The sequence below is a fragment of the Astatotilapia calliptera genome, chromosome 7 (assembly GCF_900246225.1).
Source record: "Astatotilapia calliptera chromosome 7, fAstCal1.2, whole genome shotgun sequence".
Taxonomy (NCBI): Eukaryota; Metazoa; Chordata; class Actinopteri; order Cichliformes; family Cichlidae; genus Astatotilapia; species Astatotilapia calliptera.
In genome coordinates, this window is record NC_039308.1 from 25,520,580 (window position 1) to 25,542,265 (window position 21,686).

At 39.7% G+C, this 21,686-nt stretch overlaps 1 protein-coding gene across 1 annotated transcript in view; it reads left to right on the top strand.

The window, feature by feature from the left end:
- The window catches only part of LOC113025860 (transmembrane protein 132C), a 184,811-nt gene that overhangs the window by 104,062 nt on the left and 59,063 nt on the right, over positions 1–21,686 (top strand). The window contains exon 4 of the mRNA XM_026174062.1: positions 3,270–3,413. Coding sequence (XP_026029847.1) covers positions 3,270–3,413 — 144 coding nt within the window. The remainder of the gene's footprint in view (positions 1–3,269; positions 3,414–21,686) is intronic.

Here is a 21,686-nt window from a genome sequence, read left to right on the forward strand (position 1 = left end):
TAAAATGTCTAGCTTTTAATAAATAATTATCTGACACCCAAAGTTTTAATTTGATGCAAAATGAATAGAAGTCCATTACTGTATATAGTGACTATTAAGTCTAATATATATACCCTAGTAAGCTATAGTACTCTTTACTTTGGGAAGGTACCATCTGTGCAGTCTGCAATTTTGTTGAAGAAAGATGTTGAATCTATTTAATATTTCTTGAAAAATAATTGATTTCTGTGCATTTTTTTTCGCACTGCATCAAATTAAGGTTGATTACGTCGATTAAGCATCATGAGGTGGCGCGTGAGGGGTGGTTCCCTATTTTTTATTTATTTATTTTTGTTGTTGCTGGGAGTTGGAACCCTATTAGTTAGATTGCTTAATATTTACACTAAGTACTCTTTAAAATACCAGAATAGGGAGGATGGTGTAGGTTTAAGTTTATTAGATTGATCAGTATTGCTGAACTATGAAATATTTTTTTTGTATACAGGTATAACAGAATAGCTTTAGTGTAGTTGTTGTTTTAAACTTGAGTATGAACTTGCAGACTTGCAAAACGCAGCAAGATATTTTAAAAAACAGTTTTGTTGGTTAAAAAACACTATATCGGATTCATATCGGTATCGGCAGATATCCAAATTTATGATATCGGTATCGGTATCGGACATAAAAAAGTGGTATCGTGCCATCTCTAGTAGAAAGTGGCCCTAATAGTGTATGAAGGTGATTCAGCCTTTACTGGTGGGGCCGCTAAGCTGGAACTGCTGGCATCTGAAAACATAAATGCATGCATGTATATTTTATTCAGTGTGTTGGTTTGATTGTCTGCCACCCAGTTTGGTCCAGCAGAGTGAAAAGTCTCAACAACTGTAGGCTAGATTGTCATGACATTTGGTGCAGTTGAGCTCAAAGGAGAATTCTTAATGACTTTCTGCAGCACCACTATTAGATTTCTGTTTTTGAGTGAAATATTAGATGAATTCCAATAATATTTGAAACGGGCATACTTCCCCAAGCCCCAAAGCCACAATAGTTATCCACAATAGCTGGCAATTCCTTACCTAATCATCCAGGGCAATTACCAGATTGAAATACGTAACGTACAACACCTGATCTTACAGGATGTTTGCAATGTGTTTTTGTATCCTGTTCAATTTCCTGCTGTGTAAAGTGCATTAATATTAATGCACATAGGTATTTCTTTCAGTATGCAAGATGGATGTAAGAGTGGAAGGTGTGCTGACATGTTATTTGGACTATGGCCATTCTGGTGTGTCATTTCTGAGCCTCAGTTGGGTGGAGTTGAAACCTGTCTTTTCTGACAACCTCATCTCATCTGTAAATACTCATCCCACTGATGCACGGTTTCATGGAATTAATGAGGCAGCTTCATGTGCTGATGCATGTGAAAGGAGAGCTCCCTTCAAATTGCTTTCCTTTATTGCCTCCCCCCCGTTTGTCCTCCCTCCCCCAGAAATCACATTAGCCAAACCAATCTCATTTACAACATGCCATTTCTTAATTCAGCCCCCTGCTCCGACCCTATAGGAGATGCTTTGTTTTTTACGTCAAAGAGTGGATGAATTTCAGGAAAAATAGAATATTATAGTAAGAAAGAAAGAACACAGAGCACATCGACACTGTAGTGGAGTGTAATTCATCAACTACAACGTATTGATTAACTGATCATTTACTCTGAAATGCAGAGCATATTGTAAAAGTTAAGTTTGGCCAACCGCCCCCTGTAAATGCAGGTATCAGCATAAACAGACAAATCAACTTGTTGTTCAAGTTCATTTTGCACCAGCTAGAAACTGATGTGGAAAAGAAGGAAAATGCAGTGCATTTATTCTGTGAAATTGGAGTTTGAGATGTGATCAATGCAGCATACAGAATGCTGCATGAAATTAGTTGATTATTGGTCCTTTTGTAGTTCTCTGTCAGTGCTACATCTGCTTGCAAGTTTGTGGTAATTACTGTGCTGTGGCTAAGGTGACAACTTGGATACAGGGGGGCAGACAGCAATCAGCTGTCTCCTCCTAGTTATTGCCTGCGCCTTCCACACCAGCGGCCTTTATCTTTGCTCGTCAGAGGCAGCGACCAACACAAGGCCAGTTATTACCGCAGCAGCGACCATGATAAGATCAAAGGAGACTGGTTGAACATGGAAGATGTAATGACTGTTCTCTTCTAAGCACTGCTTCACAGAATGTCATGTCATCTCCCCCCGTTAACGTTCATGTTTTTTTCTTCCTTTACAAGTCTTTCAAAGATGCAGAATGAGGACAGTCTTCAATTATTTTGATGTAGGGGGAAAATTACCCAGCGCTGAAATTTTAGTGAATGAAAATGTTCCTTTTCACTTTCACTTTTTTTTCTTTTTGTTCTCCGGTGTTTTACTTTAGAGCAGCTTTCACGTGCCATCTATCTTCCTCTTCTGCTTCCTTTTCTACTTGATACATACGGCTACATTTGTGCCAAAGGTTTGAAAAAGAGCGGGTTGGCATGTTGTAAAAGAACTGGAAGTAACTTCATGTGACAGACGAAAATGCAGAAAGCAGCTGCTGACATACTGGAAGAAGGGGAGGTCATGGTTTCTCACTATCTCAGTATCCTCCCACAGACTGTGACCATGAGTAATGGAAGCGATTGCAGGGGGGAAAAGGGTGGGACGCAGGTAGAAGTGGCATGAAAGTGGTAGATACTGGAGAGGGAAAAAAATGGACACAATTTGTCTGAAATGGTGCTTGGTGCCAAGTTGTTGCCCTTATTTTTGTTTGCAAAACAAGACTTGCCATACAAGATACTACAGTGTGTTTGCTAATTCTGTTTAACTTTTGCAGAATTTAATTTAAACTCACTAACCCTGACTCCTTAGTTCAGCTAGCATGCCATCTGTCATCCTGGTGTTACGACTGCTAATAGAATAAATCTGACTTGTAAACTTTTTCAAGCATAGACCATCCAGCAGCATTCGACGGTTCTTAAGTGTTGTGCTTAACCTTTACAGTCTCTAATGTTTCAGCTGCTGATTCTTCTCATTTTTTTCCGTTTTCCTTCTTCCTAATTGACTGTTAGTGGGAGTTGCCACATTTTCTTCCACACACACACACACACACACACACACACACACACACACACACACACACACACACACACACACACACACACACACACACACACACACACCACCACCATTCTGGGATAGGCTCCATCCATTCCTTGTCATGCTCATGGATGGATGGACTTTTGACCAGTATATTTCTGTGTTTCAGGGTCAAGCTGAAAGATGGAGTGGCATTCTTGGGAGCTAGAGCCAGTAACCCAGTTATGTGGACGGTGAGTCAGGATGTCAGAAGTGAAGGTCACAGAGTTGTCACCCTGCACTGCCACAGGAAGGAGAACAGCTTCAGTCAAAGGTCCGTCTGACTCCCTCCTTCTACTGAATTAATGAGTGTGTGACTGAAATAATAACCTTACATCCCTGCTGAACAACCAAACAGCAGCACCCCGCTTGGTTTCTCAGGTGCTGAAAGAGCGATTGCAAAAAAAAAGAGTATGAAGGAGAACATTATTAAACATTAATCTTTGGCACTGCCATTCATGCAGGTTCTCAGCTAGTCCCAAGTGTAGTCAATAAAATGAATTGTTTGAGGAACATAAAGTCTAAGGTATGCTTGGACTTAAAGGATAATTTTGGTAATATCTGATATTTTTCTTTCTGTCTACATACCATTAGATACTTAAAAGGATATCTGAACATGTAGCATTGTAATTGCACATTAAAGTCATTCATCAAAATACATATACTTTGCCTGCAAATGCAACAAAAGCAAATGTTACACTTAAGTTTATTTTCAGCATGTTTTGCATAGGTACAATTTCTTTTAGAGGGGTTCAGGTACTGAGCACTTCGAAAAACCTCAGCCGACCCTAAATTTAGTATTGGACTTAAACACACATACATAGTCACACTGAGCATCTCGGCACACTACGCCTTCTGTGTACGCACAGCTTATTGAAATCCACTGTTACATAATGCATGATGCATTAAGTATCAGTCAAACATGAACAGTCCTGCTATGGGAAACCAAATGCACAGCTGAAAACGGTGAACAACAAATATGGTTTTCCAGTTAACATCTTGTACTATCGCAAACTTTCAAGTCTTATAAAATTAATTGAATGTCAAGTATACATACATTACATTAAGCAAGTTATTTAGACTTTGTTTTACTGCAGACACCTCTCGAGATTTCACGTTGTTGCAGTTTGGTACTGATACTTGATCCTTTGCAGCTTCTATCCAAAAATGTCTATAGCATGGTGTGATACTCTAATTACAAGCAGAGACAACTAGTGTTACATATAAAGAGGATTCAAGAAATATCAAAGAGCTGTTAGTATAAAAATCAGATTTCCAAGACAATAAGATAAACTGACACAGATGTGTAAGTATTATTGGACGTGTTAAAAACATTTTGAGATTGTGAAACCTTCATGTGCTGGTAACTAGTAATTATGCTACACTTAAGTGGTTATCAGGTAAAATGTATATAAATATTATATACTTTATATGCTGAAATCGAGCAAACCTCTAATTTACAACTATACAATGCAATTACTTAAAAGTATTTACAAGAACAAACTTAGTTAAAGTCATTATGTGTCAAAAGGATTTAAAGCACTGCATGTAGGTGATTGTTGCTCAGAGGTGGCTGTTTTCAATCAGTGAGTGATAACTGTGTGCGTGTCTCTGTGCGTGGCAGTCTACAGTACTTGACATTCACTTCTGCAGCTAAATGGCTTTAGGAAAAGACAAAGTAGCTCCACACAGGAAGTGACACACCCCACTGGCTGGATTGTTATTTCCTCCTGGGTGTCAAGGTGACGGCAGTGATGAAAGACAAGTCATCTATCATTTACATGTTTCTCTTTCACAGCCCTGCTGAGGGGAAGATACAGTGAATTATACAGGACCGCTCATATCAAGGTCATACATGTTGACTGCGTACTATACCTTGCAATTCACCACTCAGCAAAAGACTGCCTTGAAGTATTGAAATGACCACGAACCTGGGCTTTCAAGTTTTGTGGGTTATTCATCAAATTGAGTAATGTGGAAAATCTGTAACTTATTTAGTGTTCTGTTATTTACTACACCTGTGCATGAAATGACCATAACTGTAATTAAGAATCTCTTTGAGGGTTGTAAACTGGTAGACGGCAGCTGTCATGTTTTTTGTTTTTTTTTCTATTTTATTGAAAAGATAAAAATATGTGGAATACATAAAAAATAAAGGTATGTAAATAACATAAAATACACAAATCACAGTATGCTTCGTCTCCTGAGCAGGGGGATCCTATTGTCCACTGTCTCCCAGAGGTTTTTCAAATAAACTTCACTGGTCAGAGTCCCAGCTGGTGGGCTGAGACTCTATAACAAAAGAAAAAACAATCTAGAATAATTTTCACTTAAATACGTGTATAATCCTTTAACTCTCGTACTTGCTTTTGACATACTTTTTTCGTACTCATCAGTAGTATGTTCATAGTCAGGGAGACATTTTATTTGACTGCATTGACTAAAAGATATTGGTCAGATGTCCATCAACCTACTTTGCTGAGCATTAAAACAGAATCAGTAGGAGAGCTTCAAAGATGTATACCCCGAGGATGATGGCGGGGCAGTTCGACCTCAGTAGAGAGTTTGTGTGGTTTTGTCACTTCATCTGCCCACTTTCATTGGAGGCCACGAAGCAACACCACATTGCCTCCAGCAGTGTTCCCTGTCTTTTCTTGTACACATTTAGCTTTATTCTTTCCTGCTGTTATAATCTGTGTCATTGCATACTACTGTCAGTAAAAGTTTTAAACATTTGGTGCCTAAAGGAGCAACTTTAATCCACCAGTTGATTAAAGTTGGAAAGTGCAGATCTTCCCACAATATTTATTTTGTGCCAAAGCCAATGTAATACCAATGTCAGTGCACAGGGGAGGTGAGTCCAAGCGAGGTGAAGAAGAGAGTGCAGGCAGGGTGGAGTGGGTGGAGACGAGTGTCAGGGGAGATTTGTGACAGAAGGATGGCAGTGAAAGGAAATGTTTACAAGATGGCTGTAAGACCTACTATGATGTATAGTTTGGAGGCAGTGGCACTAAAAAGAAGACATGAGGCTGAGCTGGAAGTGGCAGATAAAGATTTTCACTGGGAGTGACCAAGATGGACAGGATTAGAAATGAGTATATCAGAGGGACAAATCAGGTTGAGCAGTTTGGAGGCAAAGTTAGAGAGGCAAAGCTGAGATGGTCTGAAAACATGCGGAGGTGAAATAGTGGATATGCTAGACAAAGGATGTTGTTATGTAGCTTCCAGGTAGGAGGAAAGACCACAGAGCAGACTCATGGATGTAGTGATGAGATGTAGGCAGACCCCTAAAGAGACCAGCGGAAACAAGAAGATTTAATGTAATATAAAACCTTACAAAAGTTATAATAGCAAACATAGATTTTAGGGAATTTAGATGAAAGCATTTTTCCCTCTTAGGTAATGAAAACTGACAACATAGCCACAAAAGGGGAAGAGAGAAATCTCTGCAGCGCCATGATCTATTAAAGTCAAAGGTGGACTTGGAAGCTATTTCGAGAAGGCACAGATAATCGTGATAAATAGAGATTACAGAAATAAGCAGTAACTGTTAATGTGTCTACCTTAAATAAGTAGGGTAGTATCATGAGTTCTCAGGTCCAGTACATTTTAACTCACCATGACAAAATTTAGACTTCAGGCTAAAAAATCACATTTTAATCACACGTTCATACATTGTTCTGCAGGGCGTCATAAATGTCTCTTCCAGTTTTTTCCATCACTGTCCATAGGACCAGAGTCCAAATGTATGTAGCATAGGCATTCAAACGGGACATGTAGAAGTGGTCATGGTGCAACACCATAGCTTCTGGTTCCTGTGCTTTTCACAGAATCATGATGCCATCCTTGGACTCCTGCGCTGTCGATGGAGCTTGGCACGCTCCCCTAATCCTTCAGGTGCCCGTCTGTTGTCCACAATCTCCTCTGTTGGCCTCTGGAAAGCCCCCTTTGCACAGATCTCATTCCAACGCAGTTTTGTGGTCCTTGCTGTGGCTCCGGAATCTGATCTCATGATGGGCCCCAAACAGCTCAACCTTCGACCTCAACCACTGCCTGGGCTGTCTGCTATGCCTGGAATGGTTCTTGTTTCTCACTGGGCCTCTGAAAATTTCTCAGGAGATTCCTTTCAGCAATACTCTGACTGCTGCACCTGTATTTCCTTGCTAGGAGGAAAAACCTTCTATTTGGAAAGCACGTCAACCATCATCAAACCACATTCTTTAGTTCAGTGAACTTCACTTATGGACCATCAAAGCCTCATCTGAACATGGATGCACCACTTGTATAGGTGTAATACCTGTAAATGAACTGTTAATCCCACAAATCACTGCAAAAATCATAGAAAACATAGTTTCATGTTAATTCTGGACCCCTCCTCTTGACGCATGGACACCCCCATGTGTCAACTCATCAAACCTAGATTCCTGTCTTAAAGAAAAAGGTCAGCTAGATCATGTCCCAGGCAACATCAGGGTGTCTCTGAGTTAACTGTACCTAACTTAAGCTCAGTCAGCAACAGTTTCCTATACAGTTATACATTTTTCTTTAAAGTACATCCAGCATATACAATGCTTTCTTTTGCTGTTTTAACAAGTGTACAAAATAACTTAGGTACTGTATATTAAGACTAAAACTTAATATCATATCTGCACTAATTGATATGACATAATTTGTGAACAACTAAACACTGTTGGCAAGATTTAACTATGAATAGAGTGAATTGAGTGTTCAATCAGTGACCATAAAATATATTACCTGATCTAATCACTAAAAGATAAATGCTGTGTCATCTGCCAGTTCTTTATTTGTGTGTTTTTACTGATAAGTTGGATAATAGCTATTTTTTTTTTGGCTAAATTTATGCGTGCTGTTTTTCTCAATAGCCATTCTATCTGGAAGTGTAGTGCCAAATTTGGATGAACAGCGTTAAATAACAAACAGAGAGAAATTAAATGTCACTCAGTGTCTAGGTTAGAGCGAGGACAATGACAACGTCCTCGACATAATCAACATCAAAGATTACAATATTGCTTCTCAAAGATGGATGCACGCTGTCAAAGAACAAGCTGAACAAGCTTCAGATAAAAACCTTATTCATGATCTTCTGGTATGAGAGGATTTTACAAGGTGGATTCCTTTAGTATGGTTTTACCCCTCAGTGTAAAAGTCTGATGTTGTCACTCTGCTGGTTGGACTGGTGGGGCTGGCAGGCTAGCGGGTGGCGTCGATACCCAACTTTGTGAACAACTCAAGAATGAAGCAATGTAGGAAATTGATACCACAGGTACATCTACTAAAAATCTCAGACGAGTTCAAATCTCTGTGACCTTCAACTCAAGGTCAAGATCAGAGGTCAATTTTTCTGCTTTCCAGAAAACTTGAAGTTGCTTTCCAAATATAAGAACCAAAGAATTAATTGGACTTAACTGCTATACATCAGGCACTGATTGTAAATGGCAATAGGCCATGACACACACAAAAAAGACTGATCCCTGTTTGAGGGATACACAACTATACGCTGTTTAAGTAATAGTGGATATATTGACACAAGGTGCACAAGGGTGGAAATGACATCTTCAGTGTTCGGCTCTCACATCTTTGGTTTATCCTGTGTGGCATCAGAGAGCATATGAGAGCTGTTTCTCTAATTAGTTACTTATTAAGTCTTTAGTTTAGGGCCACGGGTTAAACCTCATTGCACTCCTTGGGGTGTAGAACTAGGCTGCTTGACGTTTCCCAGGCTGTGTGGATGGATGTGTGTGTTTGTGGAGAGAGAAAATTAGGGAAAATGGGCTGGCACAGCAGGGTAAATCCAAAACTGTTTGTCTTTAGAATAGAGGCACTGATGTTGTTGGAGCAAACGGGATTACATTCATCGAAGTGTTGAAAGACATTGGCAGTCTGACCCTCTGAGACTTCCACTCTATCTTAAGCCCACTGTTTTTAGACTCCAGCACCTCAGCATCTTTCTGGGTTTTCTATGGTTTCAAACCTGGAGATTAAAAAAAAGTGTATTTAGTTGTGAATGACTTGTGCCTCATACTTGACTTACCTGTTTTCATGGTCTTCAGATTTCTGGAGGTTACCAGCCTTGAATGTCTCCTTAAACAATTCTTAAAGTTGCATTTATTCACGTTTCTCAGAAGAATGGTACAGGCATTAGGGCAATTCTGTTTTAGATTGTTGACACATTCTGCTATTAAAGCAGAGGAATGTTGTACTGTGTGGTTTAGGGGGTATAAACAAAACAACTGAATCAGATTATCTGGACAGATGAATTGGTCTTACTTAGATGTCTCTAAGTTCAAATCTCTATTTCTTGCTTACTGTTTTATTTTTAAGCTTGTACGGGTGACATCCCCACCCATTTATATCAACAGAAATGTACTCTCATCATCTGTTTCTTAGTTTTGTTTTTGTCTGAGAGCATAAATGAACGTCAATTTATTTCACAGAGTGAGTCAAGAGCAGCAGCATGTAACCACTACTTGGTACGGCAAAGAAAAACAGCTTCAAATGAATGCATTGCACAGACTTTTATCAAATCAATTGTGTTGGTGAAGTATATATACAGTACACACACACACACACACACACACACACACACACACACGGTTTTTGTATTGTATAAAGAAAATGGGGGCATTTCTTCATCAGTGATTTCCATGACAGAATCATAGCTGTTTTTAACGCAGTGCCTCCTGGGGGCCCAACGATCACGGACATCTGGTATTAATTTTCAGCTTTGTTTGTTGCGCACAAAGATTTTTCTTGATTCTCTTTGGAATCTTATGATGATATTAATAGTGCATTTCATTATGTGCTATAGATGATATTTAAAGTCATCATAATTTTACATTGCAGAACAATTTCAGAATAATAAAGACTGAGTATGATACCTGCTCTTATTGGTCTGTTTTGTCTGTTTTTCTAGTGTCAGGCAAAAATTAAATGCAGAAAGTGAATCAACCTAAGTAAGACTATTCCCCTCTTAATGGATTTTTGATTAACTCTATCTGAGGTGAAATATTGTTTTTCCCTACTATGTTGTGTTTTCAGTAGCGCTGAAGTGTTCAGCTATGCAGGTTTGTAAAGATGGTGATCCAATCCACATGGAGATTTAAGTATTCTACAAGGTTTTCACAGTAGAACACAAAATGACCTTTTTTATGCTGTATTTCTTTCCCATTTAGGGGGTGGATGAATTAGTTTTATATGTGAAATGGCATCATTGGCAATGACCACAACAGAATGAGTGAATGTGAGTGCGATGGAGTGGGAAGATGCGCCAGCCAACATGTTACATAGGTCAGGAGGTCTTTTGTGCACCGCATGAGGGTGCAGAAAAAAACACTGCTTAAGTGCTGGATCTGTATCAAGAATGTGCCAGCTTTTTTTTTTTTTTTATTACATTTTCTGAAGCTTTTGAAACCGCTGAATTCTAAGTTCAGTTCCTTTTCAGTGGGTAGCAGCAAGGCATTCAGTTTGTGACAGGTAGGGAAAAAAGTAATGATGCACGTTTTTATTCAAGCCTGTGTATGTTCTTTTTCTCTGACGTGATTTTCCAGATGCTTGGTTTGGGTGAAGAAGTCCTCATTCAAACCTCAGATTTATCTAATTGAATGCAAAAGGATTTTTTCAGGGAAAATAAGTATTTAAGATTATGGAGGTTTCGTTAGTTTTACAAATATTTGAGATTATTTCATTTCAGATCATAAAGACAAAATATGTTTTAGAATTCACTAACGGACAAACAGTGCCACAGAACAATATACATAACATATCAAAAACTATGATTGTAAAATTAAAACAGTGACGTTTTATCAACTTGTCCACCTCTGCCTCCTCTTCACTAGGCCTGCAGCCAAGTCATCCTCTCTTATCCACCGTCCACACTGCTCCGCCTCAGTCTGCAGCCCTTCAGCTCCTCAGCTCTGCTCCTCAGGCCTGAAATCTGTCCGATTCGGTTGCTCTAGTTGGGATTTTAGTTTTTATTTCCTCAGATTAGTACTTTTCACACTGTTCTGCACAGCCAGCAACCTGCCAGGCTCTCTGCTCTGCTCTGACTTATGACCCGTTCAGTCCTACCTTTTAATTATTCATGTTTTAGTCTACTGCCTATTTCTCTATCAATCGTATCTAGCTACCTCTGGCTCCTGTCATATCAGCCTTCATATGAAAAAGCATGTCAACAATAAGAATGTTGACTGCGGCATTTTACATTGATTTCAATGGAAGTCAAACTGACATCCTTGATGGTGCTCAGCTTTCTTTTTTTTTTTCTCTCTTTATCCCACACACCCCCAAATTCACTGCGTGATAAACTCATTTCAGGAAAAGTCATGAAACATGAGATTATTGGATGTTATTGTAAGAGTTACTCAATTCTAAAATGAAAAGGGGTCAAAATGACCCCCTTGGTGGTTCTAGTACTATGGAATACCTGCAACATAGCCTATGATCCTTTCCAAATAAAGTACACATTATTTTGATAGCTGTCATTTGAGGTGTAGCAGACAAACTCACTGGTCTGGTGACTGAAAATTGGTTCTTATTAAAAGAAAAATCTCAAATTTTATCTTCCTTCAAAGGAAAAAAGATGACACAGGTTATTCAGAGTGCTGATAAATGAAGGTCATATTAGATAGGATGTCATATGATTGGGAGATGAAAACATCTCACTAATGCTGACTTCTACAGAAAGTTGGACTACAGACCAACTTCACAAGTCAGTGCTTTCACAGCAGGGTTAAAACCTTATTTGAATGAGGTTATTAATCTGAACATGCACACAAATGGAGTTCCTGACTAGTTTCAGTTTTTTGTTGTATTAATTTCTATAACCACAGGTAAAAACTGTACTATTGAACACTTCATCAGAGTCATGAAGTTAGCACAGGAAGTTGAAACCACACAGCACTTTTCAATGGATGTTGAATCCCTATATATTCAGGCAGGCACCCCTTTGAACGGTGCCTGCTAGCTGCCATATTCTTTTTAAATTGGACTCCAATGCTGCAGTACACAGTTTTGGATGTGTAATTACTTCTATTTTCTGTTATTATTGATGGGAATTCATTTTTTACCCAGTACGTGTTAAATTGCTGAAGGCATTTTACTTATTTTATACAGGATCAGATGCTTCGTTACAGGAATTCCATAATCTTATGAACTAGGAAAACATGTTCGGTTCACTGTTTCAACATTAATTTCATAGATTTACAGCTAATTAAAGAAAAAACTAAGGCTATTCTTTATAGTGTGAGCTCACAGAAACTTTATTATTCACAGTGAATTTTATCATCCCACTTCGCTTAAGAAATATTGTGTGTCCTATTTTAATAGAATTAAGTAGTTACGCAGTTCCAGTGATTACTCTTGTATCCAGAGAGAGAGAGGGAGAGGGAGAGAGAGAGAGAGAGAGAGAAATAATTTTTAAGACCTGTATAATTCAATATCAATCTAGTTGCCTTGCTAAAACCCACTCAAAATAATCTCACATTCCTGATATGTATCTAGCAAATAAGAAGTGTTTTTCTCAGCCTTCTTCTGCTTTTCTAAAAGGCCTTCTAACCTACTTAAGATGCTGTCTTCCCTCTCTATCGCCCTCACATTTCCTTCATTATGTTCAGCTCTGTTCCCTCTGAAAATTACCCTTGTGGTCTCGCGTGTCAATTCACCCACCCTCTTATGGGAAAAATACAACATTAAAAGGGTAATTTCATGTTCTACTGTCAGTGTCATAGGCGTGCTTAAATGTCCATGTGGACTGGTTAGACAAGGAGATCTTGAAAATCTCTCATAGCTGAACACTGCAGCACAATCAGAGACAAATTTAAATCTAACCCTGTGGCTATACATGTATTTCAAGGCATTATTTCCACTCTCAGATATGTGGTGGAGGAGGTTAGCAAGAAGGTCCTGGGCTTAAATGTCCAGGGTCCCTCTCCAGACATTTTTAGTGGTAGATATTGAAATGATCAAACTCCGCTTGCTTAATTCATTCGTGATCCCAACCGCCATTTATACCAGCGAGACTTGAAAGGTGTCGACCTGCATCAACACCAAGCTCGACGTCTTTCAGCAGCGATGTCTTCGCCAGATTCTGAAGATTCGCTACACCGACCACATCACCAACGAGGAGGTCCTGCAAAGGAGTGGCACGGTCAAACTTCACAAAGTCGTCGCATGCCGAAGACTCCCACTGGCCGGCCATATCTTCAGCATGGATGACGCACAGATTCCAAAAACAGCGATGCGCTGGCAACCCCTGGGTGTTAAAAGACCACGAGGACGTCCCCGCAACACCTGGCGGAGGTCATTCCATCAAGACCTAGACATCGAATATATCATTGGAAGAAGCTGAAGCCCGGGCACAAGATCGAGCCCGATATGCCACATAAGTCATGGGAGGATCTAAGTCTAAGTCTAAAATATCGAAATGAACTAAGACATGCTTTTTTGGCGCATTAAATATTGGTGCACTTAGCAATAAATTGCGAGTTGCAAATGATAATAAATCATTTTACGTGCGTTTTTAAAATATTCTGTATATTTTGCATGGCGCAAAATGTCTCTTTTTATGCAACAGAATCAGTCCCACCTTTTACATGCAATCTTGTCACTGCACTTTCTCTGTAAATACCAACAGCACTGGGTTTTCACCAACACCTGTTAGCAAGTCATAAACTCAACAAACAATACACACACAGAGCAAATAACCTGTTTGTTGTGCAGATCAATATGTTCTCACAAAAACATTTTGAATGAAAAAAACTGACGCTGCTTTTTTGTTTATTGACCAGTAAAGCGCACACAAGCCACATGCTATGCATTCCTAGGAAAGTAAATTAATTGATAAAGAGTTACATTAAAAGTAATTTACAATGGCCTTGTTCATTGGTAGTTATGTGATTACTGCACCTACACTGCAAAACCAGTGTAATCTATTTAAACTGAACGTCTCCTCATGCGTGACATTTGTTCATTGTTCATGGTTTAGTAACAGTTAAGATGCAGTCTTTTAATACTGGCAGACCAGTTTGTTTTGGATCCTTCCCCTTTTATCTCCTCATGTACTGCTTTAAATTATCATGCTTAAATTCAGATTTGTAACCTATGTGTTGTAATATAAATAATCTCCAGGTATAACATATGATGTGACCTTTGCATAAAAAGGGGCTCAGGTGTTTATTCAGGCTTGACAGATGTAAAAGTAGAAGCTCTCTTTATGTAAACCAGTACATCTCTAAATGAGGTTATGTGCTTTGATATATGCAAAACTACATGGTGCTGTCTTAATGTAAATATTTACAGAGTCCCGCTTGTACTGTATGTGTACAACTCAGCATGGGCACTATCTGAAACACTTACCCAAACAAACATCACAGAAGAAACAGAACTCTCCAGCATTTTTCACCTTCAAAGTCTATGGGATCATGACACATGTCACTACATTCAATTTGTCTATTGTTGCTAGAGAGAACCCCTGCTGTAAGTGTGGAGGAGTAAGGTTTAACCTAAAAGATTGACAAGACAGCCTTACAACACCTACACAATGATGCAAGCCTGCAAACCAAAGTTCGTAGGGCCGCTATCTACAAACAACACGTCTCGAGTGAGAATGCAACGAGACACCGGGATAAATGGAATTAAATTCGAGCCAACAATGTGTGCTTTACAGTGTGTGCGTGCGTTTCATCATGTTTGCACTTGTTTCAGCCATTTAATGGAACTTATTTTAGGGGTAGGATTACAGGGAAGTTGCACAAAGAGTCTCAGTGTACTGCTGAGCCTTTGATGACTCCGCTCAGTGTGCAAACTCCGGTGTGAAAATAGGTTAAAGATTCAAATTGTTTTCCGACAGTTGATGAAATCATGTTTTAAGCATTGCTGAAATCGAGGCTTGTCATTCTATGTTTGCCCCAGCCATCTGCTGGGGAATGTGACATGCGCCTCTAAGGGTCTTTATGTGAAACAGAGGAAGCAAGCATCATTGAGGCGAATGGCAGACTTGTTTTAGACTGAAATGATTAGCATACTCGGTTCCCAGGAAGGAGAAAATCACAATTCCCGTATTAAAAAGTCCATAAAGGTTTGAGATTGCCTCTGCTAGGCATTCCTTTATCGCTCTTCAAGACATCACTTGAGTCCTGTGAATCACATATGGTGTATTATTACGCTGAGATCTATGGATAGTTGTGGACCTTAGGGACAGTAATTGTATATCGACTTTCCACTGAAACATATAATGACAGGATCTCATCATGTTATGTTGTTGATGTGGTAATGATGAATTTGACTGTGTAAATGTTCTTTGTGCCTCAGCAGTGTTATGGCTCCTTTGATGGTAGCGTTTGCTTATGGATTGTAATATTTGAAAAATTATTGGATGAAATCCCCTGATGGCTATTTTCTCTTATATAAAAACAATCACATTCTAACATATGATTCAAACATATCATATTCTATAAAGGACACTCCCAGCAGCAAAACCATGTTGAAAGAAATATGAACAGATAAATATTTAGACATCCATCTGTCTAAGATGACTCTAATGCCTAAGATAGATAATAGTTTATCTATCCTATCTCAATAGACAGACATCTATCTCAATGGAGAGGAAACTATGCTATAAAATCTCAATAAAGGCCTCTCATCTATCAATCTAATTTAAATAGATAAGAAGATAATCATAGACGACAAGGATCGAAAAAATACACGGAAGGTTAAATGATCCTTGTATTGCATGAAGTCTTCAATCACACGTAGGTTACTTGGGGCCAGGGTTTTGAGCAGCCCACTCTGTTCCCCTTATATGAAATCTGTGCTGTATATATAATATTGTTACGCAAGCCTAAGTGACCCTGAAACCACATGTACATTTTAACACAATTTGAATGATTGTTCTCATGATACGGTAATAATAGCCTAAAGCCTTGTCAGGAAGGAGATGATTGCGCCTTCCCCTGCTCATCACTTCTTCTCTCCACCCCGATGACAGATTCGCTCACTTTCTCTGCGCCTGATATGAAATGCGAGCCACTTATTGTGTGACTTCTCTTATGTAAATCCTGTCATTAGAAAATAGTAGACATTTGTCATTGGCATATGATGCCATTTTTTATTTTGAGCAATATTGTCATCCCGCAATGGATATAATGATAATATTCCTTATGTGCCATTTTAGAATTTGTGTATGCAAAATAAGGCTGCAGAGTTTCAGTTTGGGAATATATACATATACAAGAGCAAGAGTTTGCATAAAGAACAGTGTGTTTATTCACCAGTGACATTTGACTGGACCTCTGCCTATGTACATTTGCATTGTTTGGGTAAGAGAGTGTGTGTGTCTGTAAGCCAGCTCCACTCCATGCCAGAGAGTTGTTAGTAGCTGGTGTAATTGACAGAACAATGATGAGTGAAGATTGAGCGAGAAAGGAGTTCAATATTCAGTTCTCCTGCTTTCACGAGAAGAGGTCAGAGGGCCTCGAGCTGTTCTTTCTGATTACACTGAGCTTAGCTCACATGGCGAATGAACAAATACAATCAATGGCCAGACCAAGCGGGAGCGGTGGGACTGCATTTACAACTGGAGTTAAATCAAAGGTCCCTTCAGTGCAATCTGATTACAATGAAGGAACTCTCAATACATCAGCAAGTCGCGTGGATCTTAATGACCTTCCTGCAAAGGGTCTATCGTAAGCCACGTAGACACTTATTTGTGTGTTTTTGATTAGGTGGGAAATTTAAGGATTGGATACCATTACAAAGAGCCTTGGAGGAGTGTAGCAGTTTTCCCTATTTTTGTAATGTGCCCAGTTAACAGTGGTTAAAACTGTATCCTCTACTGTAAAAGGCCCAGCGGAAAGATTTAAGGAGCTTGTGTAGTGCGAGACAGATGAAAAATCCAGTGTAAGGAGGAGATAAGATGCATTTGTGTGTGTAGGTGTGTGTTTGTGCATGTGTTTTCTTCCATGTCCTTGGATATGCGAAGGGTCTTCAAAGTGCAATGTTATAGTTGATGGATAGGGGAGACAAAGCAATTACCCTCCCAGGTGGTCTAATTTATATGTTTGTGAACTGCTGTTTTCTTTAGCGGGCTTATTGCAGGTACAGGTAGCTTACAATTTAGTGTGAAAAATATATGAATACGTGCCACGATCCTTTTAAGCAATCATTCGGATATCGTTTTGTACCTGCATTTGCCCATAGGGTCACTAATGCATTGATAAAAACAGGCTCTTCTCACTACCTCTCTTACATTAAGAAGATCCCTGCAGTGGCCCAAGCCAGACTGTCTGTGAGATTGTTAGCTGTATCTGTAATATTGACTGCTTAGAATTTAATTTACATGAGTGGCAGATGAGTCCTATGTGTTGCTGGGCTTTCTCATACTTTAATCATTAAGACTCCCTCCTGAATCTAATGGGATAAAAATAAAAACACAAGTCCTATTTATTCTCTCCAATCTGCCATCATTAATGGAAATCAACATGACAAATGCCACTAATGAAATATAATTAATTAAATCTCAGGGGAATGATTTATGCCCCATCCTCGTAGAAGCACTCTGCCTTCTCCTCCATCTAACCTTTTCCATTAACCACTTAAGACATGAATTTAGATGTTTGCTGTGGATTTTCTCGTACCCTTGAACTACACAACATCAGTGAACTACTGTATCTGCCTGTGTGAAGTAAATCATCTGTGATTGAGCCTTCAGAGGCTTTGAATGTGGCCTTGACTATGCACCAAAAAACACAGATGGAGAGAATCTGCAGGAGAAGAGGAAGGAGGATAACTTCTTCTGTTATCTGTCTCTACTGTGCTCCTTTATCACTTGTTTGGCGCTTGCATCAATTTCAGTCTTGTCAAGTTAACACTGGAGTGCGTGACTTTTACTTTTATGTCTGCTACATTCAAGCCCTTGCTAAACAAGTTGCGCACAGTGCAAATTAATCAAGCCTTTTTCTCCGACAGAAAATGACTCCATAGCTTATTTCTGCAAACTGTTCCCATGAACTGTACTTGTGTTTCTGAAGTTAAGAAACCCATAGCTAGGATTGAGCCATATTATACCGTCATTATTGAATCAATGGCACAGAAGTGGAGGAAGCAAGAAGAATGAATTGAATTGAGTAAAGTTAGACTTCCATCCATCCATTCGCTTCCGCTTATCCTTTTCAGGGTCGCGGGGGGTGCTGGAGCCTATCCCAGCTGTCATAGGGCGAGAGGCGAGGTACACCCTGGACAGGTCGCCAGTCTGTCGCAGGGCCAACACACAGGGACAAACAACCATTTGCACTCACATTCATTCGCACATTCACACCTAGTGACAATTTGGATTATCCAATTAACCTATCCCCACAAGCTGCATGTCTTTGGACGGTGGGAGGAAGCCGGAGTACCCGGAGAGAACCCACGCAAACACGGGGAGAACATGCAAACTCCACACAGAAAGACCCCGGCCTGGTGTTGGAATTGAACTCAGGACCTTCTTGCTGTGCGGCAACAGTGCTAACCACCGTGCCACCGTGCTGCCAAAAAGTTAGACTTATCTGACCTTATTGCGCCTTATAGTTCTGTTAGAAAAATACGTATTTGATTTATTTCTTTGGCACACTGCTTGTTTAAGTGAAAATAAATTGATGGGGTTTTTTTTGCACTAATGAAGTTGTGGAGTTTTTTGTCTCGCATCTATTATATAGTCAGTTATATCTCTATTGCAAATTTTCAAATATATATCATGATAAATATTTTTGGCCATATTGCCCTACCACACCTTACCTGCACACCCATAGTTTCGTCAGCTTTCATCAAGTTGTCCACCGAAGCAGTGCTGTTTTTCTCATTTTTGTGCCAAAACGTAACCAAACAGCAAGTAAAAATTAAACAAGTGAAAGTTTGGTCCCGGATAAGACTGAAACTTCAGACTTCTGCCCCAAAATCAGCAGTGGTTTCAGCAAGCTGTGGTTTGCGTGTGCTGAAAGTGGAAGCAATAATAGAGACAGAGCAGGATAAAGCAACGCCTATAGAAAAACCTGGATGCATTCAAGCAAAGTTTCTAAGGCTCCAGATAAACTCAGTTTTCAGAAGAAGGATTATAGTCTCAGAAAGAAAACTGTTGTTGGCAAGGACACGGATTACTCTCAGTAGAGCTTTTCGTCATTGGAGAGCCCTGTGAGAAGAGAAGTGACTATGAGCAACACAGATATCACCTTAAGGCTCTTTAACAGGTTGGTGTTTGTAAAATATTTGGAGCGGGATCTGCCTAAATAAATGATTATTGTCCAAACAACTGTGGAAAATTTCACTGTATATTGTATATCTCATAAGCCCACATGTTAACGTTATTGCTTTCACTACCAATCATGAGCCCTACACTGCAGGTTTTATCAAAAACCCCAAATCAGATCAGGCATGCTCCTTAAACTCTTTCTGGAGTGTTAAAATTCAAGTTAATAGAAAGTTTGTGTAAAGATCTTCATAACATAACCTCTTCCTGATAGTTTAAGAGCATATTTATTTAGGAATGAAGAATACACCTCATTCTGAGGTCTCCTCTTCTCTCCTCCTAACAAAGCTTTGTAGTTCCTCAATCTGACTTATCAGCAACCAAAGCCAGGGCTGGTGGGGTGTTGCCCACAGACAAGCTGGAGATTGGCAATGGAACCTGGTGGTGTTTGATAAGGCAGGCCTATTGGCATTGGGACCCTAGGCTTAGACCCTCTGATCCACTTCATCTTCTAATAAATCATCCTCTGAAACCTTGGCCCCTGTTAATGCTTTAGAGTTCTCTTTGAGGTGGTGCAGGAAGATGTCAAGGGATTTCCAGCACACAGCCCTACTCCAACTTAAACATAGCGTATGGAGTGAAGTTAGCAGACCTCATCCTTTTCCACTTATCATAACAGTACTCACATTGTCATGTATCACCAGAATTCCCAGAATGTCATTTAAAATTCAGTGGGATGTGATGAAAGAGTGAGAAAAATTTAGACAAGCTTGAAAAGTAGTTTCCAGTGAACTGCGACCTTTAAAAAAGCAGAATGTACAGGATGGGGGGAGGAAAAAAAGCCTTTATATCTCGTTCTCCCATCAAATGCTTCTCTTATCCAGAGGCAAGGATTCTGTTTACTTGACAGATTAATGAGGCAGGGGAGAAGAAGTAAGGGCCCAGATCAGAAAAGGGTCACTGTGGGGGTCAGCATTCTTATTAACCCTGCCAGATACACCGATTCAGTTGAACTCATCCAGGGAGGCGTCTGCCTGTTTGTTTATGTTTGTGTCAGACCTGAACATTCATGTGCGTCTGTTGCCAGTGTTTACATTTGTTTGTACTTCAGAGAGTGTGTGTGAAAGAGAGACAGAGTATGAGATTTGTGGCCAGAAATCACGCAGGTGTCTAGAGTGGTTCAAGGTAGCATAAAATATTAAAGGCTGCCTTTGAAAGCATGCACTGCATACAAGTCGATGATGCATGTAAAACCCTCAAGATATAAACAAGATTTCCACTTTGGTATATTTTAATGAGAGAGCAATACAAACCAAGATGTCTGATACGTGGCTTAGTGCCACTGACAGTTTGTTCAACCATTTCTCTGGCATGTACCGAGGCAAAAAATGAAGAAAACAGAACAAAAATGCACAATTTCCGTCAAGAGCAATTAATGCTGTGTTCATATTGATTTCCTGTGTCAGATGCAGCCAAACAAGTACAACAAAAAACAGTCTAATGATGACCCATGAGTATAATAAAATAACCCACAATGGCACTAATACTACTTTGAATGAAACATGGACTTCATTAGAATTTACAAGTAAACAAGGCTCGGACAAAGGGCTCCCAAAAAAGTCTACAGCACTACACCAGGGGCACAGTGCTACCACCACAGGCTATACATTTAAACACAAATGACTGAATTCCCAATTTTTTTTTCTTCTTTTTTTTAAAAACGACTTTTGCAGATCACCTTCTTTACAATGTATGGGACCCTATCTGATTAAAAGGCAATGAAATTTAAGAGAAAGTGTAGATATCTATTATAGGCCCGTTAATCAGTAAAACTGAATCAATGTAACTAAATGCGGTGGTGGGGGGGGAGTATTTATAAGGTGTAGATGTGCTGAGCAAAATTAAGGAAAGAGAAAAAGTGAGGGTTGCATGGCCTTTTTGTCATGGTCCTGGGCCATGTTGGCCCAGTGTTCTTAGTTTCCTTGTATGTTTGTATTTTATTCCATGTTTCCCCTGCCCATTATGTCTAAGTTCTCCCCGTGCTCTCTCTTCCCCCTGTGTGCCCTCTATGTATTTATGAGCCCTCGTCCCCTTTCGTGTTTATTCCATGTCTCCCCTGCCTGTTACGTTGGTGTTCTTCTCGTGCTCTCTCTCCTCCTGTACTTCCTGTTTCACCTCTCCCGTCAGTGTTCAGTTCACCCCGCCCTGTCTCGTTATGATTATCAGTGTCACCTGTGTTCCCCGTGTGTTCCCACTCCCCTCGTTAACCCTCTGTGTATTTCTGTCTGCGTCTCCCTCTGTTCAGCGTGA